We start from the raw sequence: 24134 nt of genomic DNA, 5'->3' as shown, positions 1-24134 counted from the left end.
CACACAAGATTTGCAAAAGGTGTTAAAATGTACCATCCAGACCTTGAAACCAGCACATGAGGCCTTCATTAATGCTAAATCAAGACAGACTAAACTCCTGCACATCGTCAATGCTTAAAGTCTGTTCATTCAGATCTACTTTTTCGTCTCATTGCTGACTTTCTTGATTTATCTTATGTTCTCTGACGCACCTGTTGTTTTTTTTCTTTACAGATGTGTGAAGATCATTCTTTGAGACAGTGTATTGGAAAATAGTGAATATAGACACATTTAGTTCATAGACATTTGTACAACATGAACCCCTCCTGAAATAGAGCCTGACAAGGAAACATATACCATGACTAACTGCTGCATACAAGACTTGGACTTGTTGTGTCCACCAGGTGGCGACACCACTGAATCGACACTCTTTGAAGCATTGTGTGTTTTTGCTGCAAGTTATTACGAAAACACTGTAAGCATGCCAAGCTTTCTGTACATGCAACACTGAGTCCTTCCCGTTGTAAACAGTGTGAGCAAAAAAGTCGTACGACAACGACGTCCCAGTGGAGCAGCCTTAAAAAAGTGGTGGTTGGTGGTTTGCTGGTGTTGTATAAAGTGGCATGGACCTGCTACAGAGTGGAAAATGGTTCATAATTTGATCCCTTTCTTTAGATTTTAAAGCTAGCCGAGCAGAGAGCGTTTCATCCGGTTTTGCATACAACAATAGGCTCGTGTACTGAATGTGCCAAGTGAGCTGATAGCGTATGTGCTCCGAGGGTGTTTGGCAGAACAGAGGACATGGGGACATAATGGACCAAGAGCACGGGGGATAAGAGGACGGAAAGCACCTTTTGAGGCCAGTTTATCAAACCTGAGCAGTTCTGAACCATTTCAAAACCTTATTATCAACCTGACAAATATTGCATATTTTACTGATAAACACAGATCTCCTCAGACTACAACACAATCCACACAATTGAACTAATCTCTAATCTCTATCTCTGATTGATATATATACTAGTAAACAATGAGCTAATTTGTGTACATTCTTAGCTGTCTAGGCATGTGATATTCCCGCCCGTTTACAAAAATATCCCCATGACTATAAATCTCCTTGTAGATAGTCTGAGCAACACTAAACCAATCAACTCTCAAGCTTACGCCTCAACATCACCTGTAAGTGCTCTTAGTTCTTGCCTGGAAATTGGTGCACTAGGTAAGATTCCCAAAATAGGATAATGTCTGTGTCCACTAAAAACTATTCATAATGTCTGATGGCCAGATTGTAGTGTAGAGCAGTGAATAGACCTCTATGTGTGCCACTGGATTAGGGATGGGGGTGTTATCTCACATATCGTCTCTTACTCAGCCATTAACAAGCATTTCATAAAAGCATGGACTATGAAACAAAATTGAACAGTCACTATTTTAAAAAAAAACTAACAGTCTGGACATGAATATTTATGCTCCAACAATATAATAATAATAATTAACAGTCTGAGGGTGATGGTGAGCTCAATAAACAGATTTGGCACTTTGCTCACAGGCTTAACTATTCCCTACTGATTTTTCTGTAGCACTAATGTGGCCACAACGGTGATATTGGCTTAGATTTAGTCATTTAATATTGTGTGCAGCAATAACCTAAAAATCTATCTCAGGAGTCCTTAACTGCTACCACCCAGCACACTAATTCACTCTTTCCCAGATATCCAACTCCCCAGCTTGCATTTTTTAAGTGCAAGCCTTCATAAAAAAGCCTCCAGTGCTCTATGAAAAATGGTGTAGAACAATGCCCCAGAGGAGGAGGGTAACAAAAGCAATCGATAAGGCCGTCAGCTGGAAAGAGAAGCAAAACTGTAAAGCCTTGAACTGCAACCGCGGCAGTAAGCTTTGAGCAAAACAGCGCAGGTTCTGTTTGTGGGAGCTTTTCTTTTCAAATATTACCCACTCACACTTTTGTTAATCTCTTACCTACTTCAAGGGATGATAATGACACTTATTCCCACCTCTACATCAGTAGGTGGTAGCAGGATGTTGGGTTCTGTTTTGCGCTGTTGTTGGCTCTCGAGGAGTCAATGCAGCAACAGCCTGACGCCTAGTGTCATGTATAAGCATGAAAAAAAACCCCCACATAAGAATTGTATGTAAGAAGGTTTGAATGCATATCAGGGCCTTTAAGTATGTTTAGAGTTGTGTTTCACTCAGTTTTGCCTCTGATCCAAGCGGCAACAACTACGACTTTAAATCCCTTAAAATTGCAGTACCACTGACAGCCACTAGATGGTGCTGGAACTCCCTGACTCCCATAGACCCCGTTCAAAAAATGTCAACTTCTCCTATGAAATGCAAAATTTTTTCAATGAGTCATTACGGTTTCAATCTCAACGTAAGTGTGCTGGTGGACATTTTGGAAAGTACTGCTCTGTTCTTAAGATCTAAAGACAAATAGTAGCTCTGAAGTCGGTTGTGTTGTCTGTCGCACTATTTCGGTAAGTTCAATGTTATGATGATAGCGATGCCTGCCGTGTTAGTTAATGTTAGCAAAAGTCTGCCCTGTTTCGGCTTAAGTTAGCCGAAAGTTAGCCTTAGCTTCAGTCTGAGGTAGCAGGGAAAGGAAACACATCGCACTCCTTATTCGGACGGTCCTGTCTCCAACAATAAGCTGCGACTCTGGGCTTCAAACGGTCTCCATTGCAAACCAGTGGGCAACAACATGCCTTGCTATGTCCATCTGTGTACACTGTCTATGCTCTGGACTGTAGACCAGCACTGTTATACAGGTCTTGCTATTATGGTGTTTGTTTATTGTGTATACCTGCTCCTAACTTATTAATACTATAACATAATACTGAAAACTCATGAGCTCCAGTAACCAAAATTACATGAATTCTGAATTCACTTAAATATGTAAATACCTGTCAAAACCTGTAGTTGCATATGGTAATGTGAGGAATTGAATGTTTTTGTATATGATTATTGTTGAGAAAAGGTAACTATTTGGCAGTCTCTAGTATGTAAATACAAATAAAATTCAGCTATGAGGAGTCAATGCAGCAACTGCTCATTTAGCCTTTTTATCTGAATAACTGTCTGCATGGTTGCATACAACGCTTGCAATTCAGTTTTAATCTCTTGCAACCACCCTCAAATATAAATGGTTCCCAAGTCACCCCTTCTCTCGGTTAGCCTGCTGAACACAATATTAGTTACATTCTTCGAAGGAAATAATACAAGTCTATGACAGCACTCTGTTTTACAGACTTCCGTCATGTACCTTGGCCTTAAAAGGTGCTTTTGAGGGTTCGGGAAGGAAAGCGAAGCAGGTCGATCAGATATCAGCACAACAGACATTCATAGCAAAGCGTTCACACACTTACACGCACGGGAAAAAAACAATTCTCTCACTTGAACATGGACGCTGACATTCACATGCACACATCTATATACATGCACAGCCTTGGTTTGAGCCATGCCAACCTTTCAGTACATCACAGTTAAACAGTAAATACTGAAATAGAGCAGGCCAGAGGACGGAGGAACAAAGGCAGTTCCTCTACCCCCAACCCCCCCCCCTCCCCTCAACCCCCGCCCTGCGCCCTCGAGGGTGGATGGTGCCTGCCTTGGATGAGAGCCATGTACTGCTGTATGTACACCATTAGCCGACTGGGTGAGAAAGAGCTGGGTATTGCTGCTGGCACTTTGACCGTAAAGGGAGAAAGTGCAATGACTGGACTTTCACTGACAGTAAGGGCTGAATTTGCTTTTGTACACTCTGGCACGTGTTTATGAGAAAAGTCAAACTGTGATTTATTTAGGATCACATGCTGCAGCTGGACTTTTGAAATAAAAAAAGGCTGGCCTGAATAAAATAAAGAAAAATAAATCTTGTGTTTTTCTTCACGCTGCTATGGAAGCCCACTTCTGCCAAGTGGATGGTAAAAACAAAAATATCCTTAGTAAATCAGAATTATGAGATTGTGACACAACATTATGAAATACTAAGTAATGAAAAACATGAGATAACAAGCAAGTCAGCAGAGTTAAACTGATACTAGGTCAAAAATGGCAACTTCCTATTTCATGATTTTGACATAAGAAAACAAATTGTTTATTATGTTTTTGGCAGTAATGGGCTTCCATAAGATGCAACCTTACCAAACCCAACCACCTCACAAACGTTCCCAACCAAACAAAAACCAACAGACAGTCACACAACACTCTCCCAACTCCACACTTGAAGAAATGTGATCTCATTTATGGTGAAGAAAGCAATGAGGGCATGATTCTTTGTGGTTGATGTAGACTCAGGGTCCCAATTCCTTGAAACCTGGATATCTACAACGTACACCTTTCACATCCTGACACTTGCCCAGGATGAAACACAGAGAAGAAAAAAAGGTTCATGGCAGATTTTGTAAAATTGAGAAGACAAATAAAGATGAGCTAACAATGGTTTTTCATCTAAGGTTCATCATCATTTATTAGAAAATGTTCTTTTACCTGAGAGAATCCTTCAATAGCTTCCTTTACCCAGTCACAAAAAGTGGTCTGTGTTTGTGTGTGTGCATGTGTGTGTGTGTGCGCGTGGAGTGGGTCTGTATGCTAAGCTAATGCTCTCATGGGTGGGCACATTGTAAAAAAAAAGCAACCATGTAATTATTTTTGCACAAACGAATAAAAAAAAGATCTGATGAGACAAGAAATGCATCGAAAGGTTCAATCACTTAGTTATTGCACTTCATTAAAACATAGTTGTAAACTTTATAATTAGTTGTTAACTGCCTTAGCCCAAAGGCAGCAACTCTGTTTATTTTATGGTTTATACTAATTAAATGGTGCAAAACACATTTGGCTTGGGTGCAATTGATTTTTTTATTTTTTATTTTTTGTCGCAATAATTACCACCAAAGATACCACTTATTGTGGTTTGGTTTGGGTCATTCAAAGTGCTTTTTAGTTAAGTGCTTAAGTTCAACTGATGGTCAGCAGATGGTAGATGTTCATCTCAGTGGGGTGACGTAATTATTTTGAAAAAGATTTGTGACTCCAAATCAGATTGAGTCATTTCCTTGCATCTTGAAAGCAGAGGTGATTTTTTTAAAGTAAACTTGCATATGCTACTAACACCCCACTGATCGACATCACCCGCTCTTTAATATTACATTAGCTTGGTCACAGGATAGAAGAAAATTAAAGCTTCACACATATTGCAGAAGGAGTGAATTTAGGGGCTCGTCTAAATGTTGGAATTTAAGGCTCTGAGGCCGTGAATCGAATCTACCCACCGAACCATGAGAGCATTGCATCAAGTAGAGATAAGTAGTTCCCAAACATCCAAATGACACACATATACATACACACACACCACTTTCTGAGCAGTTTACAAAAAACATCACATCTCGTAGTATCCTTATTCTCCACAACACCCCCAGTACCCCTCCTCCTACTTGTTCTTTGGGACTCGGACTACAGCGGTAGAGGTACTGACCCTGAGGACCAGCAGCCTCACCCGTAGCAGTCCGGACCCTTGCCCATACAAAGTAAGCAAGGGTCTTTGTGTCGCAGCAAAGAACCTCTGGAATTCACGCCAGGCCAAATTTGATTTCATATGCACAGACCGGCTCGTTGATGTTGAGCTTGTCTTTTGGAGGGAGTTGGAGGGAAATTGCATAGACACCTTGCTACTTGCATGTCTTCACAAACAACATTTGGCATAGGGGGGGAGGGGGAGGGGACCAGACAACCATAAAACCAAAAAAACATCACAGACAATCTCCACCCTTGTCCAATGTGTCAACATGTTAGAATAAAACCAGGATCATAATATCTATGGAAGGACGGGCTCTGAAACCCGTAAAGCCAGCCTAGAAAACCTCACTCTGCTTGTTGTGGTCTGGCTAAACTCAATTTGTTCGAGTCAAGTTGAGTCATAAATGGGCATAGACCAATTTACTTTCAGTTTTAGCCAGTTGAAAACCAAATATTGCACCCAGTTCAAATTATTGACTCCATTTACACTTTGTCACTTCGTGTGTCTTGGGTGGATCAGTTAGCTACTGGGTTTCCAGATGTTTGAAAAAGATGTGAATGCTTGCTTGTCTACTGTGATAATGGCAGCAGGAGTTGGACTGAAACTACACTATAATTAGCTGTCATTGGAAAACAACACATAGACAAGTCTCACTGATCTGATCACTGACCAGACTGACCGTTGAATGACTCCCATGGGTGACACAGAGCATTGATGGGAGCCTCGGGATACGATTAAACTTTTTGTCACTCCATAAATGAAATTCATCAATGTGGACTGTATGAGTTTATGGACTGTTGTTAACTGTTAATAGTTGTAACTAAACTGCTGGAGTGCACTAGTTTATTCTTCTTCTGGCACTTTTGGTATTTGGCGTGTAAGTCTGGAGAAAAAAAAAAACATGTGGGATTTGAGATCTGGCCAATGCAGAGTAGAAGTGGCTAAGTGTAAATGAAAGTATTAAATTGCATCTGGATTCAATCTGGGTATAAAACTCTTTGAAATGATGACCGAAAATGGGGGTTTCTACTAGTCCCAGGTGTAAACTAGTTCAGGGTTTCTCTGCTCTTATTGATCCTTGTGGGAACATGAGCTTGTGAGATTTTTAGGGCTGGCTTCTCGGAGGCAATGGCTTTTGTGAACAAATGGGGAAATCTGTTTTGGACTCCAACTATGATGTGAGTGTGTAGCAGCCAGGTTAGCTAGCATTCATGCTAAATAATAACCTGCTTGCACTTATCTCCCTCCCCAAAACCTCCCCTACTAAGTCTACAAAACAACCCCAGTCCTCTCCTGACCTTTAAGCCACTGTGGCTGCTGGGAACACTCACATCGATAGTCAGAAAGAAAAAAAAAAAAATCTGATTCCATAGGTGAAAACACACACACACACATGCACACACACACACACACACACACACAAAACTATAGGCATTCATGTGTAGCATGTCATGTCATGGTGAGAATCCGTGGGGTAAGAATCTATCTCTTTGCAAACAAGAGGAGGCACAGGGTTTATGATTAATGTCATGGGGCACTTCTGAATATGGATCGGCATGCACATGTGAGAGTGCACACATACAAATGTATGAAGCATTACACATTACTTTGCTTTTTTGTTTTTTCTCTAACATGACAGTGGGATGGAGTTGTTGAATTTACTTTTGTTGCGATAAATCTTGAGTGTTGTATGTTTTTCTGTATTTACATCCTTGGTTATGGCCAAAATAAAAATGGAAATCAAATGAAAATAACCTAAAAAAAAACAAACAAAAAAAACAAAAAAGAAAACATACAAAAATACATAACATAGTATTGCACCTTGCAGATGGGCAATATATATTCTCTGTTTTGTTGGTTGTTTGTAACGTCTATGTGACACCACTATCCTTTCTGCTGGTGCGTGGAAGTTAGGTTGTGGGTGCCGGGCTCAGGTCCAGCCCCCTCCAGTCAGCTACATTCAATACCATAAAACACTCAGCCATTACAAAAGTCATGATCCCTCAGTCTCTGGGCCCATTCACATTTTTAAGTTACTGTCTGTAGACTGTGCCTTTAAAGTTGGGAGGAGCGCTCACGTTTTTAGGAGATCATCTCGAATGTCGCTGCTGAACATTTTTTCTCCTGTTGGCATTTCATCTCCTGTCATCTTAGAACCAAATCGATAAGATAGCGAGCGCCAAAGCTTGAGGGAAGAGTCTTTTTGTAACTTCTACTGATGCGTACACACAAGCACATATTATCTTAACATATACATTTTTTTTTTAAATCTATATATGCATCTCTGAACTTTCACATGTGCCTGCAAAATATGACTCCTCCCAAGTTCCTTTGAGTTTTGTGTTGTGTGAGGTATGACAAGATTGTGTTTCAGTTTCTTTTTTTGTATTTTCATTTTTTTTTTCTGTTGCATTATTTTTTTCCTGTTTGTGTTTTTCTTTTCTCCAAAGTTGTATTTTTTTTTTTTCATAAAAAAAGAAACAAAAAAATATAAAAAAGAAATTCCTGTTTTTTTGTTGGTTGTAAATTCCTCCTGATAAAAGGGGACGGACAACTGGACAGACACACACAGACAAACAAGATCAGTTGGCTTATCAACACAAAACTATAGATGTGAAAAAGAAGGGAAATATTTTCTATGTTACACTGCACGCATGGTCAAAAAGTGACTACAGCTGTTTTTTTTTTCCTCTTTTACACAGAGCAGTTTAAGCGTCAAAAAACAAACAGAAAAAATAAGAAAAACAACAATGATAAAATGAAAAAACGAAAAAAAAAAAAAATCTCCAATAATTTTGTTCAGGAGTCTTTTTTTTTTTTTTTTTAAAAGTCATCTCTTTTCATTTTGTTTTATGGATTTATAATCATTTCATATATCTTTTTTTTTCTTAATCTAAATCAGACTCAGAAGGTAAAGCAGCATTATAACCCTTACTGTCACACACACATACCCAGTCAGCTCACGAGAACAAAGGACATCAATAGGTTTTTTTTCTTTTTCTCTTTTTCAGTTCTTTTGCAAAGAATCTGTTGGAATCCCAAACCTGCATCTCTGGAATAAGGGATCGCTTTCTGATCCTCACCATATGAAAAGTTGGATATTATCCTTTTTGGAAGGAGCTGAGGGGGGTTTAGGAGTCGGGGGTAGTGGGGGTGTTGGGGGGGGTAAGGGGGCATTTGGGGTTGTCAGCTGGCATGGGAACGAGGGCTCATGTGGGGTTGTTGTAAGGGGACCGAAGGGGAGACGTGCACGTATCCCTACATCGCCGTCTCCCCTTCTTCCTAGTGTTCGTTAACATCGTCACTTAACAACCGACCACATCACCCTCTCACGCCCATGTCAATGATGGCAGTGAGGGTTTGAGGCCCTCCGCTTTCTTTTTTTTCCGTCTCCTGTCCCACGCTTTTCTTCTTCTTCTCCTCTCCCCATTCTCACATTCTCGCCGCTCAAGTCTGTTGTTCCCGTCGCTGCTGCTCTTTTTTTAAAATTCTGCCGTTCACATTCATTCGGTGGCGCCGCTCTAAAAAGGGCAGTTATGGCCAGCCTTGTCTCACAAGGGAGAGGCCTGGATCCTGTTTGGTGTCAATGATTCTGGGCCAAACTTTAGGGGGGGGTGGGATGGTGGTGGGGGTAAAATAACTAAGGGTGCTTAGGGACGATGAGAGGGGGGGAGAGAGGAGGATGATGATTATGATGGAGGGGAGGGTGTTGGAATTTGAAATGTCACCAGGCTGACTCAACTATGGGGAGGATGAGAGGAAAATGAGTACTAAAGGGAGAATGAAGTGCTACAAAGGGCCCCCCACCCTCCTACGCAGGGACCTCTCTCTTAAGGGGCGGTGGTAATGTACTGTTGGTCTAATACTGACAATGGGACAGGTTTGGGACTGAGCCCACTGCAACTGCAAGCCTCTGTCACACAGAGGGTCAGGATGCCCATTTAGGGGTGCGTTTAGTGTAGGGGAGGAAAGAGGGGGGGGGGGGGGGGGTAATGTCTAAACCAACAATTGATGTTGGTTAAATCTTAATGAGTAAGGGGCTGAAGAGAGAGGGCTGCTGCAGTAGTGCAAAAACTCCCACCAGCCTGGCTAGGTGGGGGTTTCATAATGGTTGGTGGGGTGCAATTCAGTCTGAGCTAGGCTCTAGAAAGGGGCAGGGCAGGGTGGGCTGTGGATCTCTGGAAGTGGTGATGATGTGCTTGTGGAAGGGGGGAGGGGGTGGGGGTGTGGGGGGTTCTTCTGAGAGTCAGACCAGACTCCACCGTTGTGCCCAAGGGTGGCGTTCCAGTTCCTCCCTCCTCCAAGCGTTGCTCCAGATGTTTGAAGCAGTAAGGCCCGGCCATCCGTAACGATTATCCACCATCCCTGCCACGCGTTCCTCTGCTTCGGTACTCCTGATGGGGTGCACAATACCCATCCTGTACAAGTACCCGGTATCAACTACTGCTTGGCATTGGATATAAAATAGATTTTCTTAATCTCTTTTTTTCATTCATTCTCTTCTTATGAGAGTGGTAAACCCAGTTAGATTTGGCTTGGCCCCAGAATTGGAATGAACAGAGTGGGCTTTTATAATCAGATCAACATTCTTGAATGGTTTTTTTGGCTGGTACACTGCGATATCTGCCATGGATATTTGCTGTGGGATACTACTGTTATAGTGGTGAGCATTGGCAAAGTGCATAAGACTAAAAGGGAGTTTTAGTTGCTGCTGATCAGGCTTAATTTCTGCTGATAACATTTCAACTTCTTACATCTAATGCACTGTCCATGCATGAAAGAAAGCTTATCTCGATGAAATTTTTATAAAAATCCAATGGCAGCCATCATAAGTACAGTGTAAGATCGCCATGATGCAGAAGGAAACGGCCCTTTCTATGCATGCTAATTCAACGGGCGTGGCCACCAAGGGTTTTCAGTTACTCTGTTATCTATCCTCTTGCTGCTTGCTCAGATGGGTGTCAGCTGGGCTGTACATCCACACTGTCCTTCGTCGCTTCAATGAGTCGGTTTCTGTTTTGACAGAAACAAGGTAAATCCAAATTTCAAAAGATGACACTTGGTCCCATATAACAAAAAGAGATAACCCGAATGTAATGGGTGCCATTCCCTGAAGTCAGTAAAACCTTTCTCACAGGGATGGCTGGCCCTCCTGTCTTCAGTGGTATTTCATTTCAACCAAGTGATAGCACTGAGGGTGTGTGTGTGTGTTTATGCCGTGAGTGTTTTTGTCTTTCCATGACTACAAGTGTGCACCTACACGAATAAAAAATAAAAATCATGCACATCTGTGTGTTAATCTACACATGCGCCAACTTGAATGGTGTATGTCTGTGTGTAGGCTGTGGGCAGCTGCCCTGTGTCCACAGAGGTGAGGTAGTGCCTGACACCACAGGGGCAGTATTGCTGCCTCAGCCTGGGGGTGTGTCCACTTTGAGGTAAATGGTAGCCTTCTTGGCGTTTGCCTGCTCTCAGTGATGCCCATGGTAAAAAAAAAGGCAAATGTGTATGGAATCCTGGAGGGCCTACACTGAGCTGAGTCTGTGAGGAGAGGACTCTGTACAAACCCTGCAGGTTAGGGCTGTATATCAACACTGTCATGCAGTGCATACAGTAAAATGAGGCATTCATGTTACTCTGAGGTGATGTGTGTGTTTTCATGTTTATATTTGTGTGTGAGAGAGAGAGAGAGAGAAAGAGAGAGAGAGAGACAGCGAGAGAGAAAGAGAGAGACAGATAGAGAGAGAGGAAGTGTGTGTATGTGTAAATGAGCTTTGCTGCCTTGCTGGTGGCTGCTGCTATTCAAACTCTCCTTGGAGGCTGGGTGTGGGAGATTTACTCCTGACCCCTGCCTCTGAATCCAGCTATTAAATCTTACTTCCTCCCTGCTCCTCCCTCCTCTCTCCTTCAAAGTGTCCCTCTTCCTAATCCCCTCTCTTCTTTCTTTCTTGGAGAGAGAAGGGCTTAATTGTCATTCATAAGAGGGTAGGCTGCTGGCACAAGCAACTCGGACAATGACAAGGCAAGTCTGCTCGTGTTTGTGTTGCGCGCGTGTGTTTTGTGTGTGTGTACATGTGCGTGTAGGTACGTGTATGTGTACGTGTGTGTGTGTGTGTGTGTACGAGTGTGCGTGCGCACTGTATGTCACAGGAGCCGGTCCAATGACAAAAATGAAGGTAGATATGGAGCCATGGTCTGCACGTTTTTCAAAGGTAGACAACACAATTTCATAAAACTGGAGTAGCCTTGTATAAATATAGCACCGGTTTCACTGGGATCTAAAAAGAAGAAGCTCCAAAAACAGCTGTAACGGCTCAGATTGATTTGAGGAATTGAAAATAAGTAGGTCTGGTAGCTCTGCTTCACTACAGCAATTATACACCAGAGTAATGCAAAAAGCATCTGCTGAAATTTCAATGTGCAGTGTCTGCTGATTGCGTGACTGTGAGCAATAATATGTCACTATTGTCCATATTTTCTGAATTACTGCCTTAACACTTATTCAGAAATAATACTGTGAGGTGCTGGCCAGCATGGGAGCTGGAAACACGGGCTTCAAAACAGATGTGTATCTGTGACCGCTACAAAGAACCAGAGAGGGGGGGTGGACCCCTGCTAAGAGCGCTGCTCTGAGGAACTGAGGTGGAACAGGCTGCGGCTGTGTGTGTGTATGTGTGTGTGTGTATGTGCATGTGCTGTGTGTATTTGTGTACGTGTCTTGGCAAATGGCTACAACTCTTACTAGATAAGACATCATGCTCAGACAGAAGGGCCCCCACACGGATTTTAAAACAGGGGTAAGTATAAGGAGGAGAAAGAGGTGGAGGAGAGGGTGTTCAAAAAACAAAATCCTCTGTTTGCTTGACTCCTGTTGCTGGTGTGTTGTTTCTGTTTTTGTTGTTTCCAGTTTTTAAACCACAAAACTGTGAATACGATGTCGGAGAAATGCAGATTCCTGCCAAGAGGACTCTCCCTCCATCCTTCCCCCATTAAACATGATGGCCCTTCCCATCTCCCAGTTTGCCCCAAACTTCCGCTTCCCTTTGCGTGGTGGCAACTGAGTTTCACACCTCCTGGTCCTCAAAGACCTCCAGGAAGAGAGGCGGGAAGAGTTCGTTGGGACACTCCACCTTCATGTGAAGGAAGCGGCTGGCGTGGCACGCCCCGATCATCCGCAAGTCTGTCACCTTCATCAGGAGCTTCGGCCAGAAGTGGGGAATGTTGTGCTTGCGGTAGTTGATGTAGTGCTCAAACGCCAGCAGGTAGGTCTCCTGGCACTTCTCGATCTTGTCCACGCAGGTCAGCCCGGAGCGGTCTGCGGGGAGCGGGGGAGGGGGAGGAGGAGGAGGCGGGGGGATAGGGAGAGTGAAGGTGAGAGGAGGAGTGGGTGTGGGTGGAAGCAGATGGAAGTAAGAGAGGGAAAAGATAAGTGAGAAGGGGGGAGAGGGAGAGGGGGTAAGGAGAGGAGGAAGGGAGTGGAAGAGGGAGAAGATATGGAAGATGAGCGATGCACAGAAGGAGCGGGGGAGGAGGTGGAGGAGGGACGGAGAGCATTTGCAAATGAGTGCATAAGCAATCATCAGTTCAGTATAATTTCTGACAACATGTCAACATCCAGGCAGGGAAATGTTGATCATCAGTCAGCTCAGTGAACACTTTCATGTGTTATCACGCACGATTAGCATTAAGATATGCCGTATGTACTGTCATGCATTATGGTTGATAGTGTTTTCTGAATACAGAGCCCAGTATTACATAAACACATTGTCTGAATCCTTAATTAAATCAATAATAATCATAATAATAAAAATAAATTCAATAGCAGCGTTAGACAAACCTTAAGTGAGATCTGTGAAGCATTAAATTAAAAACATATTCTTTCCTAAATAATTAAAATATACATATTGAATACTCATCTTATCTTATTTCCTACTTTAATTTCACATATTTGGTTATATGTATTCTCCTGCTTTTTTAATAATATGCTATAATCTATCACTTTGATACCTTTGCAAGAGGCCAACATTATAGACTATATTTCTTTATTTGCATCCAAAACTGAGAGTATATTATGTGTTCTCAAACCAAAAAAAAAAGAGTTCAAAAACAGCTTTGAGTGTGAAAGCTTCTTGTTTTTCACATCTCACTCTTCAGACTTCCTGCTTTTAACATTAAATATGTGATGTTGACTTTTATCTTCAAGCCACGATTACATTTTTGATTCAGGCTCCAAAACCTACAGAGGAACTCAACGGGCAATGACTAGTAATAAGAAGGGTCGTCATGGAGAGCTGTGTGTCTGGAAGAACACAGAAGACTCAAAAATGTACATTTACATTACATTTACTTTGAAATCCTCCAATAAAAAACTCCTGCATTATTCTCAAATTTCAGAATAAGAGCGTGAGGAGTTCTCTGGCGGACACCGACCTGAGCTCATGAGCAGCACGGCCTGCAGCAGGGCCACCTCTGTGTCGTCCAGGTTGAACTGCGCTAAGCTCTTGCCCAAATCAAAGATGGCGTCCGACACTACGCCCAGCCCGCCGTTCTTCAGCTGCTCGCGCTTCACCGCCATCTCCCCGCTCAGCGTTAGCGTCTCGCTCTCTGGGTCGTAGCGCATAGCAGCTCGCAGCGACATGATCTCCATGCAGCAGCCCTTCAACAGGATGATCTGGTCTTCACAAGGCAGCTGGGGAGGGAAGAGGTACATGTTTTATTATATGGACAGTGTTTGGAAGGCTTTGACATAACAATAAAACCTCCAAATCAAAGCATAAATAAAGAAAAACACTTTTGACACTACTTTTGAAATATTTTGTATAGAATACCAACACCAGAATATATTAGAAGTAAAAAACACTTTGATTTTTAGCAGATTGAAGCTGCTTAATTTGTCTAAATGAGATCATGTACGTCTCCAATAGTCATACAATAAAATACATCCCAACTCTCCTAAATTTACTTTAACTCTCCTGTTGTCCTCTTTTGACTGTTCCTTCCTTCCTTCCTTCCTTCCTTCCTTGCTTCCTTACTCCTTTCCTTCCTTCATTCCAACGCTCCTCCCTTCCTGCTTTCCTTCCTTACTTCCTTCCTTCCTCCTTCCCTCCTTACTCCTTTCTTTCCTTCCTTCCTTCCTTGCTTCCTTACTCCTTTACTTCCTTCATTCCAAGGCTCCTTTCTTCCTGCTTCCCTTCCTTCTCTCCTTACTTCCTTGCTAATTTCCTTCCTTCATTCCTAGGCTCCTCCCTTCCTGCTTTCATTCCTTCCTTCCTTCTCTCCTTACTTCCTTGCTTCCTTCCTCCTTCCTCCTTTCCTTCCTTCATTCCTAGGCTCCTCCCTTCCTGCTTTCCTTCCTTATTTCTTTCCTTCTCTCCTTACTTCCTTCCCCCCCCTCTACTCCTTTCATTCCTTCCTTCCTTCTCTCCTTCCTTCCTTCATCTTTTCCTTCCTTCCTCCCTCCCGCCTTACTCCTTTCCTTCCTTCCTTCTTTCCTTCCCTCCTGTCCTACCTTGGCCTGAGGACAACAGAAGGGTTAAAGAGTAAAAGGTCAATGCTTGTGAGTAGAGGGAAAGAGAGAGAAAGAGAGAGAGAGAGAGAGGGAGAGAGAGAGAGAGAGAGAGAGAGAGAGAGAGAGAAAGAGAGAGAGAGAGAGAGAGAGAGAGAGAGAGAGAGAGAGAGAGAGAGAGAAGAAGAAGAATTAAGTAGAAAATAATCTCTCTCATCCATTCACAAGTGAAATGTTTGCACTTGTAGACTTCATTTTGCTTGAGTAGAGTGTTTATGACTAGGAATCACAAAAGCTGGAGCACCGAGGCCAGGAAAAATAAGGGAGGAACCTTATTTTCCGCAGCCTCATCCACCATACTGTAAACATTATACATGTGCACTGATGTAGCGATGACGTACATGGAGGCGTAGTAGCTCCAAAATTCCCCTCCGACTCTTTCAGGAACTTTATAATCATGTAATAATGTCACGTTTCCCACTTCTTACGCACACTATTTGGAATTTCGATCCTGATCCTGGCTCTTGACACCCACCTTTAAAAAGGATAATTCAAGTTTAATACAGCGTGTCCGACCGTCGGAGCGCTCCTGTTAACCGCCTCGTCTGACTTTTATTTTTTAGCTGCGTCGCCACATTCCCCAAGATCTCACCCATTAACTTTTTCACGAAATAGCCGAATTGTAATAAACCGGAATCATCGTCCCCTTAAAAGAAAGATTAAGTGAAGACAAATGATAGGGATGAGGGAGTAATCACAGGAAGCTCAGCTGGGGAAAGGAATAATAGTGAAGCGAGGAAGGCCCAGATGTGGCGCAGAGGAAGGCGATGGGAGAGAGAGAGAGGGGGGGGCATGATGATGGGTTGAAAACCAGCCGACTTTTCCTTTTTTCTTTTTTTTTTTACTTTTACTGATGAACAAAGATTATGACTAATACACCCTGATTTACATGGATATTAGAATCTCTGGGTTGAAACTCATTTGATTAAATCTACAGACTCCGGTGTGCTGAATTAAATCTCACCTTAATGTCAGCTAGTTTCTTATTTCACTGCTCTCGACTGCTGAGTAGATTAATTGGCATTCATTGGCTTGATTTGTCTTATAAATTTGTAGCTGCAGGGCACGTTCAAAGTAAACGCTTATTATGCATTTACGGGGCCCGCATCAATTTGTACAAAAGCAATAAGACTAATTTTTAGTGGCTGGATGAGTGCTGGCTTTTGTTTCCGTGCATTCTTATTAGTCATTCACTGCGGCGGCATGAACAGATCTAATGCAGGCTGAACAGGTTTTCTCCCTCTCCGTCTTTCACCAGATTAAAAAGGCCTTTTTTCATAATTGATTATATTGTGAGTTAAACAGAACATATTGAACATGACTAATTATCTGCTTCGGTGTTTGGAATATTAAAACTCTGAAATTGTTGAGTTTCTTTATTAATCAATAGAATATCCAGCACTCATTTGCTCATTTGAATACTGGCATCCATCATAATTGTAATTATTTATACAATAATAATAGTGTTATTTTACAAAGTGATTGAACTCTACTTCGAAATATGCTGATTTAAAAAAAAAAAGATGACTTAAACCTACAAAAGTGTGATTTATGTTCTCAAAATGCGATTTTATTTTTCTACTTCCTGTAATTCATTACGCCCCAGCTCCCAATCACGTAGCTTTTCTTTCTTTCTGACACACACACACACACACATGCACACGCACACACACAATAGCTCAGCCACCCTGATAATTATCCAATCACACAAGGTCTCATTACAAGCAGCAGAGACAAGACACATGATTACACGTTGCTAATTGAGACAAGGCTAGCGAGAGCAGGAGTCCCTCTCTGATTGTCTGGAGCACAAAAGGAAGCTTCCACATATATTTATACACACAGCAGCGTTTAGATTATTCTGGGAAAAATGAAATTATATAGAAAAATCTACTAAGTTACAACTCTTGTGCCGCATGCTCTTGTGGTATTTCTCAAGAAGCAGAAGAAAAATCGACCCTCTAAATCTCACATTTCCTCAACAAACACACCCAACTTAGAGCCAGCCAGGAGCTTGGCTATCTCTGGTATGTGTTATATCTTTCTCTCTCTCTGTCAGACTCCCACACGGCTCACTTTGCTCCACAGGACCATTAAGGGCCACTCACCTCAGAGAACATGGGCAGTTTTTTGGCAAAGTCAACGACACGGGTGATGGCAGGAGTGATGATCTTCGTGAACTCGCTGAAGGCCTCCAGGTCCACCTTGTCTCCGTCTGACGTCGGGGCAACGGGGGACTGGCCAATTTTGTCTGGCTAAAATTGAAAAAAAAAGAGAAGAAAACGTAGGAGGATGATTAATGACATTAAAGATAAACAGATGGTGGTTAAAAAAAAAAAAAGTGCCACTTAGATCTAATGACAATCCCACATACAGTATATGGTCACCAAGCTTGTGCTCTAAACACTCATAAGATCACAAAATGTGTATTCATCCGCAGCTGAAAATAGTCCCCAACAAATGTACTATTTCCTTCTGTTTAAGTCATATTTGTAGTATATAGTACAAGGAAGTCAGGTAGTAGAAGAGAGGCAATAATAAATTGCTGGTTTTGCTCCAGCCTTATCATCAGAATATCACAAAATGTGTATTAATCCACAGCTGAAAATAGTCCCCAACAAATTCACTATATCCTGTTTAAATCGTATTTGCTATAAACTACAGTGCCCAGCTTACATCTTCAGAGGGAATAAATTAGTTTGGGTATAGTACAAGGAAGTCAGGTAGTAGAAGGAAGTCATGTAGTAGAAGAGAGGCAATAATAATTTGATGGTTATAAGTGCTGGTAATAATCCGCAGCTGAAAATAGTCCCCAACAAAAGCATTATTTCCTTCTGTTTAAGTCATATTAGCTAAAAACTACAGTGCCCAAAATAATTAGAAAATTATTGAGCCTTTAAAAAACATATTTGTGAACTGTATGTTTAGGTTACATCATTAGTTTGGGTATAGTACAAGGAAGTCATGTAGTAGAAGAGAGGCAATAATAATTTACTGGTTATGCTCATCAGAATATCACAAAATGTGTATTAATCCGCATCTGAAAATAGTCCCCAACAAATGCACTATTTCCTTGGGTTTAAGTCATATTTGCTGTAAACTACAGTGCCCAGCTTAAATCTTCAGTGGGAAGTCAGGTAGTAGAAAAGAGGCAATAATAATTTGCTGGTTATAATTGTGGTATTAATCCGCAGCTGAAAATAGTCCCCAACAAATGTACTATTTCCTTCTGTTTAAGTCACATTAGCTAAAAACTACAGTACCCAGCTGTTGGAAATGACAGACCCTTAATAAAAAACAAATATTTGTGAGCTGTATGTATAAGTTACATCTTCAGTGGGAATAAATGAGTTTGGGTATAGTACAAGGAAGTCATGTAGTAGAAGAGAGGCAATAATACATTGCTGGTTTTGGCCCAGCCTTATCATTTAAATGAAACATGAAAGTAAATATTCTACAATAGAAAAGGAGGAGGGGAGCATAATTGAGTCGGGTAGAATAAAGAACACAGCAGAGTTTACAAGGCAAGAAATAGAGTGCACTAAACTACAATAGAGGGCATTATAACAAGCTACAGTGAAGGGTAAGGGTGTGTTCTTAGACAAGAAAAAGCATAAAAGAATAAAATAATAGTATAGAAGACTTGATAAGAGTGGTGTGGAGCTTTGAAGGGAATAAAAAGGAGGAAACAACACAGCTTTAAATGGTTTTTATACCCTTTTTCTCCCTTCTACAAAGTGCTCACTTGCCTTGGGAGACAATTAAAACCAATTTATCAGATAAGGACAGCGGCATCGTGCTCTGTGAAAGAAATGGGACATGTCACCAGGCAGATAGCACTTACTTAGGAGGTCTGCAGAGAGGGAGCTGCACATCATCAATACATACAGTGTGTGTTTACAGAGTCGTGTATATTCAGGAAAATATATTGTTTTATCCTCCGGTGAATAAAGAGTGTGTCGAAGCCGGAGTCATTTATTCAAGCTGGGAGTTTCTACGATAAATGGGGATGAGATAAAAGTATGAGAATAATCACCTCACACAAGCAATCATCCATCATAATCCAAGAGGTAGAGGGGGCTGCGTAAATCAGCGGCGCATAAATCAGAGCAAACTTATTCAGTCCTGGGCTGAGAGCTCGGGAGCTGAGCGATAGACTTGGAGGTGTATAGAGGGTGTGTGATGGTAACGCTGAGGTATTTAGAAACCCCCCAGGGTATCATTTTCTAGCCCCGTCAAAAAATCCACACATGCTCCTCTTTCTATTAAAATGATAAGGAGATGCTGAGCAGAGCACGAGCCACCTGAGGTCAGTCTCTAATGATGGTAGAGGAAGATGGTGGAGATAACATTAAAGCAGGGATGTCAAACATACGGCTCGTGGGCCAGAACTGGCCAGCCGAGGGGTCCGTTCCGGCCCACCTTCCTTCCTTCCTTCCTTCCTTCCTCTTTCTTTCCTTCCTCCTTCCCTCTTTGTTACCTTCCTTCCTTCTTTCCCCTGTCCTTCTTTCCTTCCTCCCTCCCTCTGTTACCTTCCTTCCTTCCTTCCTTCTCCCCCTCCCTTCCTTCTTTCCTTCCTTCCTCCCTCCCTCCCTCTTTGTTAGCTTCCCTCCTTCCTTCCTTCTTTCCTCTGTCCTTCTTTCCTTCCTTCCTCTTTTCCTTTCTCCCTCCTTCTTTCCTCTGTCCTTCCTTCCTTCCTCCCTCCCTTCCTCTTTTCCTTTCTCCCTCCTTTTTTCCTCTGTCCTTCCTTCCTTCCTCCCTCCCTTCTTCTTTTCCTTTCTCCCTCCTTCCCTCCTTCCTTCCTTCCTTTCTCGAGGACAACAGGAGGGTTAACACTAGTGTCGCTCTGTCTTGACTATTTTCTTCTCAACACTAGAAATGAAAAAAAGCGAAAATGACCTCCAGCAGTGAAACCAATGATTTTCTTTGCTGCAGTCCATCTAAGTAATTATTTCATCTTCTTTTTTTTTTAACAAATTTTGCATAATTTCTCAGTAGGTTTGGGCGACATATCTATTTTTTCATACCTTCGTACCTTCTTTTTTTGACTCGTCACCTGGGTATACGGTGTAATGTATGAGATTGTCTAGCCAACCAAGCTGCGTGTCTCACATGTAATTAGCCTACTTAGACAAGTCTTGGTTAGTTTAAATACTTATGGCCTACTTATTCTTATACTTATGGCACAGAATAGTGAATAGATAGGAAAAGGAAGTGTCTTTCTTTTATAGATTCTTGCTGGAGGATCTGATTACACTTGTAATGTAACATCAGTGAGCTTAACGGAGATTATGACCAGCAGCTGAATAAAATCATGTAGCTAATAAGAGACTAAACCCAAAATATTCCCAAACAGGGTCAGAGGCATTTTTCCTTTTTTTTATTATTAGTCCTTTAATGCAGGCGTGTCAAACTCATTTTCATTCAAGGGCCACATACAGTCCAATTTGATCTCATGTGGGCTGGATCATTAAAAAGATGGGAGGAAGGAGGGAAGAAAAAAAGGAAGGAAGGAACGAAAAGGAGACAGGAAAGAAAGATGGAAGGAAGGAGGGAGGGAGGGAAGAAAGGTATGATGGACGGACAGAATGATGGATGGAAGGACAGAAGAAAGGAAGTAAGGAAAGATGGAAGGAAGGATAAAAGGAACGAAAGGAAGGCAGGAAGGAAAGAAAGGGAGGAAAGAAATATGGAAGGAAGGGAGGAAGGAAGGAAGGAAGGAAGGAAGGAAGGAAGGAAGGAAGGAAAAGGAGACAGGAAAGAAAGATGGAAGGAAGGAGGGAGGGAGGGAAGAAAGGTATGATGGACGGACAGAATGATGGATGAAAGGGCAGAAGAAAGGAAGTAAGGAGAGATGGAAGGAAGGATAAAAGGAACGAAAGGTAGACAGGAAGGAAAGAAAGGGAGGAAGGAAATATGGAAGGAAGGACAGAAGGAAGGAAGGAAAGATGGAAGGAAGGATAAAAGGAACGAAAGGAAGACAGGAAGGAAAGAAAGGGAGGAAGGAAATATGGAAGGAAGAACAGAAGGACGGAAGGAAAGATGGAAGGAAGGAAGGAAGGAAGGAAGGAAGGAAGGAAATCCCATTGACTTGAATTGAATGGACACATGCTATAGTCTCAATTACAGCAGCTTAGAAGAACAAACAGCATGTCACCAGTTGACAGTTGACCCAGATGACAGAGATGAATGAAGCCTCTTTATCTCACGTTGTTTAGCAGGTTGCTTTAAACCATTCTGGAGGAAGTTATTTCCTCACGTATCTCTTGCTGTTATCTAGCCATGAAGATAAACATTATGGGTTTTGTTTGTCCAGGTGTTGAGATAGCCGAGATTTCTGCCTTCACCCCAAGCCACCCCCCCACCCCCGCCCACTACAACAAAGCTATAAGAGATAGAGGATAAGCAGAGGTAGATGTACACAGGCGGATGTTTGATGTAAGGATCACAGAGTTTAAAGCAGATTATAATTTGTAACATAAAAGATTAAACCAGCGAGAGATAAAGTATGTAAGTAACCTTCCTCCAGGGTCAAATTGACCCCGTCTGTTTTGGCTGTTCCTTCTTTCCTTCCTTCATCTGTCCTTTCTCCCTCCTTCCTCCCTTCCTTCCTCCATCCTTTCCTTCCTTCCTCCCTCCCTCCTACCTTCCTTCCTTATTTCCTCGCTCCTTTCATTCCTTCCTTCCTTCCTTCCCTCCTTTCCTTCCTTCCTTCTTCATTCCTCCTTCATTTCCTTCCTTCCTCCCTTCCTTCTTTCCTCCCTCCCTCCCACCTTCCTTCCTTCCTTATTTCCTCGCTCCTTTCCTTCCTTCCCTTCCTCCCTCCTTTCCTTCCTTCCTTCTTCCTTCATTTCCTTCCTTCCTTCCTTCCTTCTTTCCTCCCTCCCTCCCACCTTCCTTCCTTCTTTATTTCCTCCGTCCTTCCTTCATCTGTCCTTACTCCCTCCTTCCTCCCTTCCTTATTTCCTCCCTCCTTTCCTTCCTTCCTCCCTCCTTGCCATCCATCCTTCCTTCCTTATTTCCTCCCTCCTTTCCTTCCTTCCTTCCGTCTTTCCTTTCGTCTTTCCTTTACTCCCTCCCTTCCTTCCTCCCTCCTTTCCTTCCTTCTTCCTCCCTTCCTCGACTCTAGGACAACAGGAGGGTTAAAGCAGTGAGGTAGTAAGAAGGTAAATTGAGTCCATCAGGATACAATAAAAGACACATTTAGTTGCAACATAGCTACAAAAAAAAGACGAGTTCACACAGACAGACAGAGATGTATGTGTGTGTTTATATGTGTGTGATGGTGTTTGTGAATATTCCTCCCATCTTCGGCCTGTGGGGGTTTCTTATGGCTTCCCTTATGTATAGTTATTGTTTGCTTATTTAAGTGAATGGCTGGCACAGAGGGAAAACACTAGCCTGCAGAGCTGGTGAGGTTTGTGCTTGTTATTCAGAGAGCTTCAACATTATGGGGCAATAGTATCAAGATCTCTATGAGTGTTATAAAGTTGGTAAAAAAAAAGAAGAAGAAGATATTTGGATTAAAACAGTGAGAGATAAAGTTATTATCCTTCGTGTCATCCTCCTGGGTCAAATTGACCCTGTCTGTTCTGGCTGTTCCTTCTTTCCTTCCTTCATCTGTCCTTTCTCCCTCCTTCCTCCCTCCCTCTCCTACTTTTCTTCCGTCCTTATTTCCTCCCTCCTTTCCTTCCTTCCTCCCTCCTTTCCATCTATCCTTCCTTCCTTCCTTCCCCCTTTCCCTTCCTTACTCCCTCCTTTCGTTCTTTCCTCCCTTCCTTCCTTCCTCCCTCCTTTCCTTCCTTCTTTATTTCCTCCATCCTTCCCTTCCTTCTTTATTTCTTCCGTCCTTCCTCTCTCCTTTCCATCCATCCTTTCTTTCCTTCCTTCCTCCCTCCTTTCATTCCTTCCTCCCTCCTTTCCTTTCTTCTGTATTCCCTCCGTCCTTCCTTCCTTCCTTTCCTTCCATTATGGGGCAATAGTATCAAGCTCTCTAAGAAGCCAAAATAGTCAAAAAAAAAAAAAGAGAAGATATTTGGACTTCAACAGGAAACACAGTACACATTGGCAATTGACAATCTGTAAATCAAGAAAATAAAAAGGGGGGGGGGGGGTAACTTTTTCTTTGTTTTTACTGCAGTTTCAACAGTTACATAGCGTGTTTCAACTGTTGACCTTTTATCAGATGGATTAGTTCTGAAAAGTTTGCTCCAGCAGCGCCGCATGAAGAGAAATGAGCTCCATATGTTTTAATGTGGCTAATCAGAATGGATGGTTCGGCCTGTGTGCTATGAACTGTACATTTTGGCTCATATACTGGATGTGATTATAACTTCATTAAAATGCATTATACATGAAGGAAATTAATTGTATAACATCACTTTTTAACCCTCCTGTTGTCCTCGAGTCAAGGAAGGAAGGGAGGAAGAAGGAAGGAAAGGAGGGAAAGGAGGAAGGAAGGATGAAAGGAGAAAGGAAGGAAGAAGGAAGGATGGAAGGGAGGAAGAAGGAAGGAAGTATGGATGGAAAGGAGGGAGGCAGGAGGGAGGAAGAAGGAAGGATGGAAGGGAGGAAGAAGGAAGGAAGTATGGATGGAAAGGAGGGAGGCAGGAGGGAGGAAGGAAGGAGAGAAGGAAAGGAGGGAAGGAAGAAGGAAGGATGAAAGGAGAAAGGAAGGAAGGAAGGAAGGAAGGAAGGAAGGAAGGAAGGAAGGAAGGAGGAAGGAAAGAAGGAAAGGAGAAAAGGAGAAAAGGAGGAAGGAAGGAAGGAAGGAAGGAAGGATGGAAGGAGAAAGGAAGGATGGAAGGGAGGAAGAAGGAAGGAAGTATGGATGGAAAGGAGGGAGGCAGGAGGGAGGAAGGAAGGAGAGAAGGACATAGGAAAGAGGGAAGGAAGGAAGGAAGGAAGGAAGGAAGGAAGGAAGGAAATCATAATGCATAGAAAGTGAGTTTTTTACTGTCTTATGATTTGTTGTATGTGTCGACTATTTTTACTGAACTTGGAAAATCTAGTTTCTGACACTCTGCCTCATTTTCACCCCCGAGGACACTTACA

At 42.4% G+C, this 24134-nt stretch overlaps 1 protein-coding gene across 1 annotated transcript in view; it reads right to left on the bottom strand.

The window, feature by feature from the left end:
* Positions 1 to 11690: 11690 nt before the first annotated feature.
* The window catches only part of LOC128381681 (thyroid hormone receptor alpha-B-like), a 47155-nt gene continuing 34711 nt past the window's right edge, over positions 11691 to 24134 (bottom strand). The window contains exons 6-8 of the mRNA XM_053341722.1: positions 17189 to 17335; positions 13946 to 14204; positions 11691 to 12830 (exon numbers count right to left, since the gene is read on the bottom strand). Coding sequence (XP_053197697.1) covers positions 12580 to 12830; positions 13946 to 14204; positions 17189 to 17335 — 657 coding nt within the window. The 3' untranslated portion in view covers positions 11691 to 12579. The remainder of the gene's footprint in view (positions 12831 to 13945; positions 14205 to 17188; positions 17336 to 24134) is intronic.

Source organism: Scomber japonicus, chromosome 20 (assembly GCF_027409825.1).
Source record: "Scomber japonicus isolate fScoJap1 chromosome 20, fScoJap1.pri, whole genome shotgun sequence".
NCBI classification, from domain to species: domain Eukaryota; kingdom Metazoa; phylum Chordata; class Actinopteri; order Scombriformes; family Scombridae; genus Scomber; species Scomber japonicus.
The sequence above is the reverse complement of the archived record's forward strand: the minus strand, read 5'-3'. Positions and strand labels throughout refer to the sequence as shown.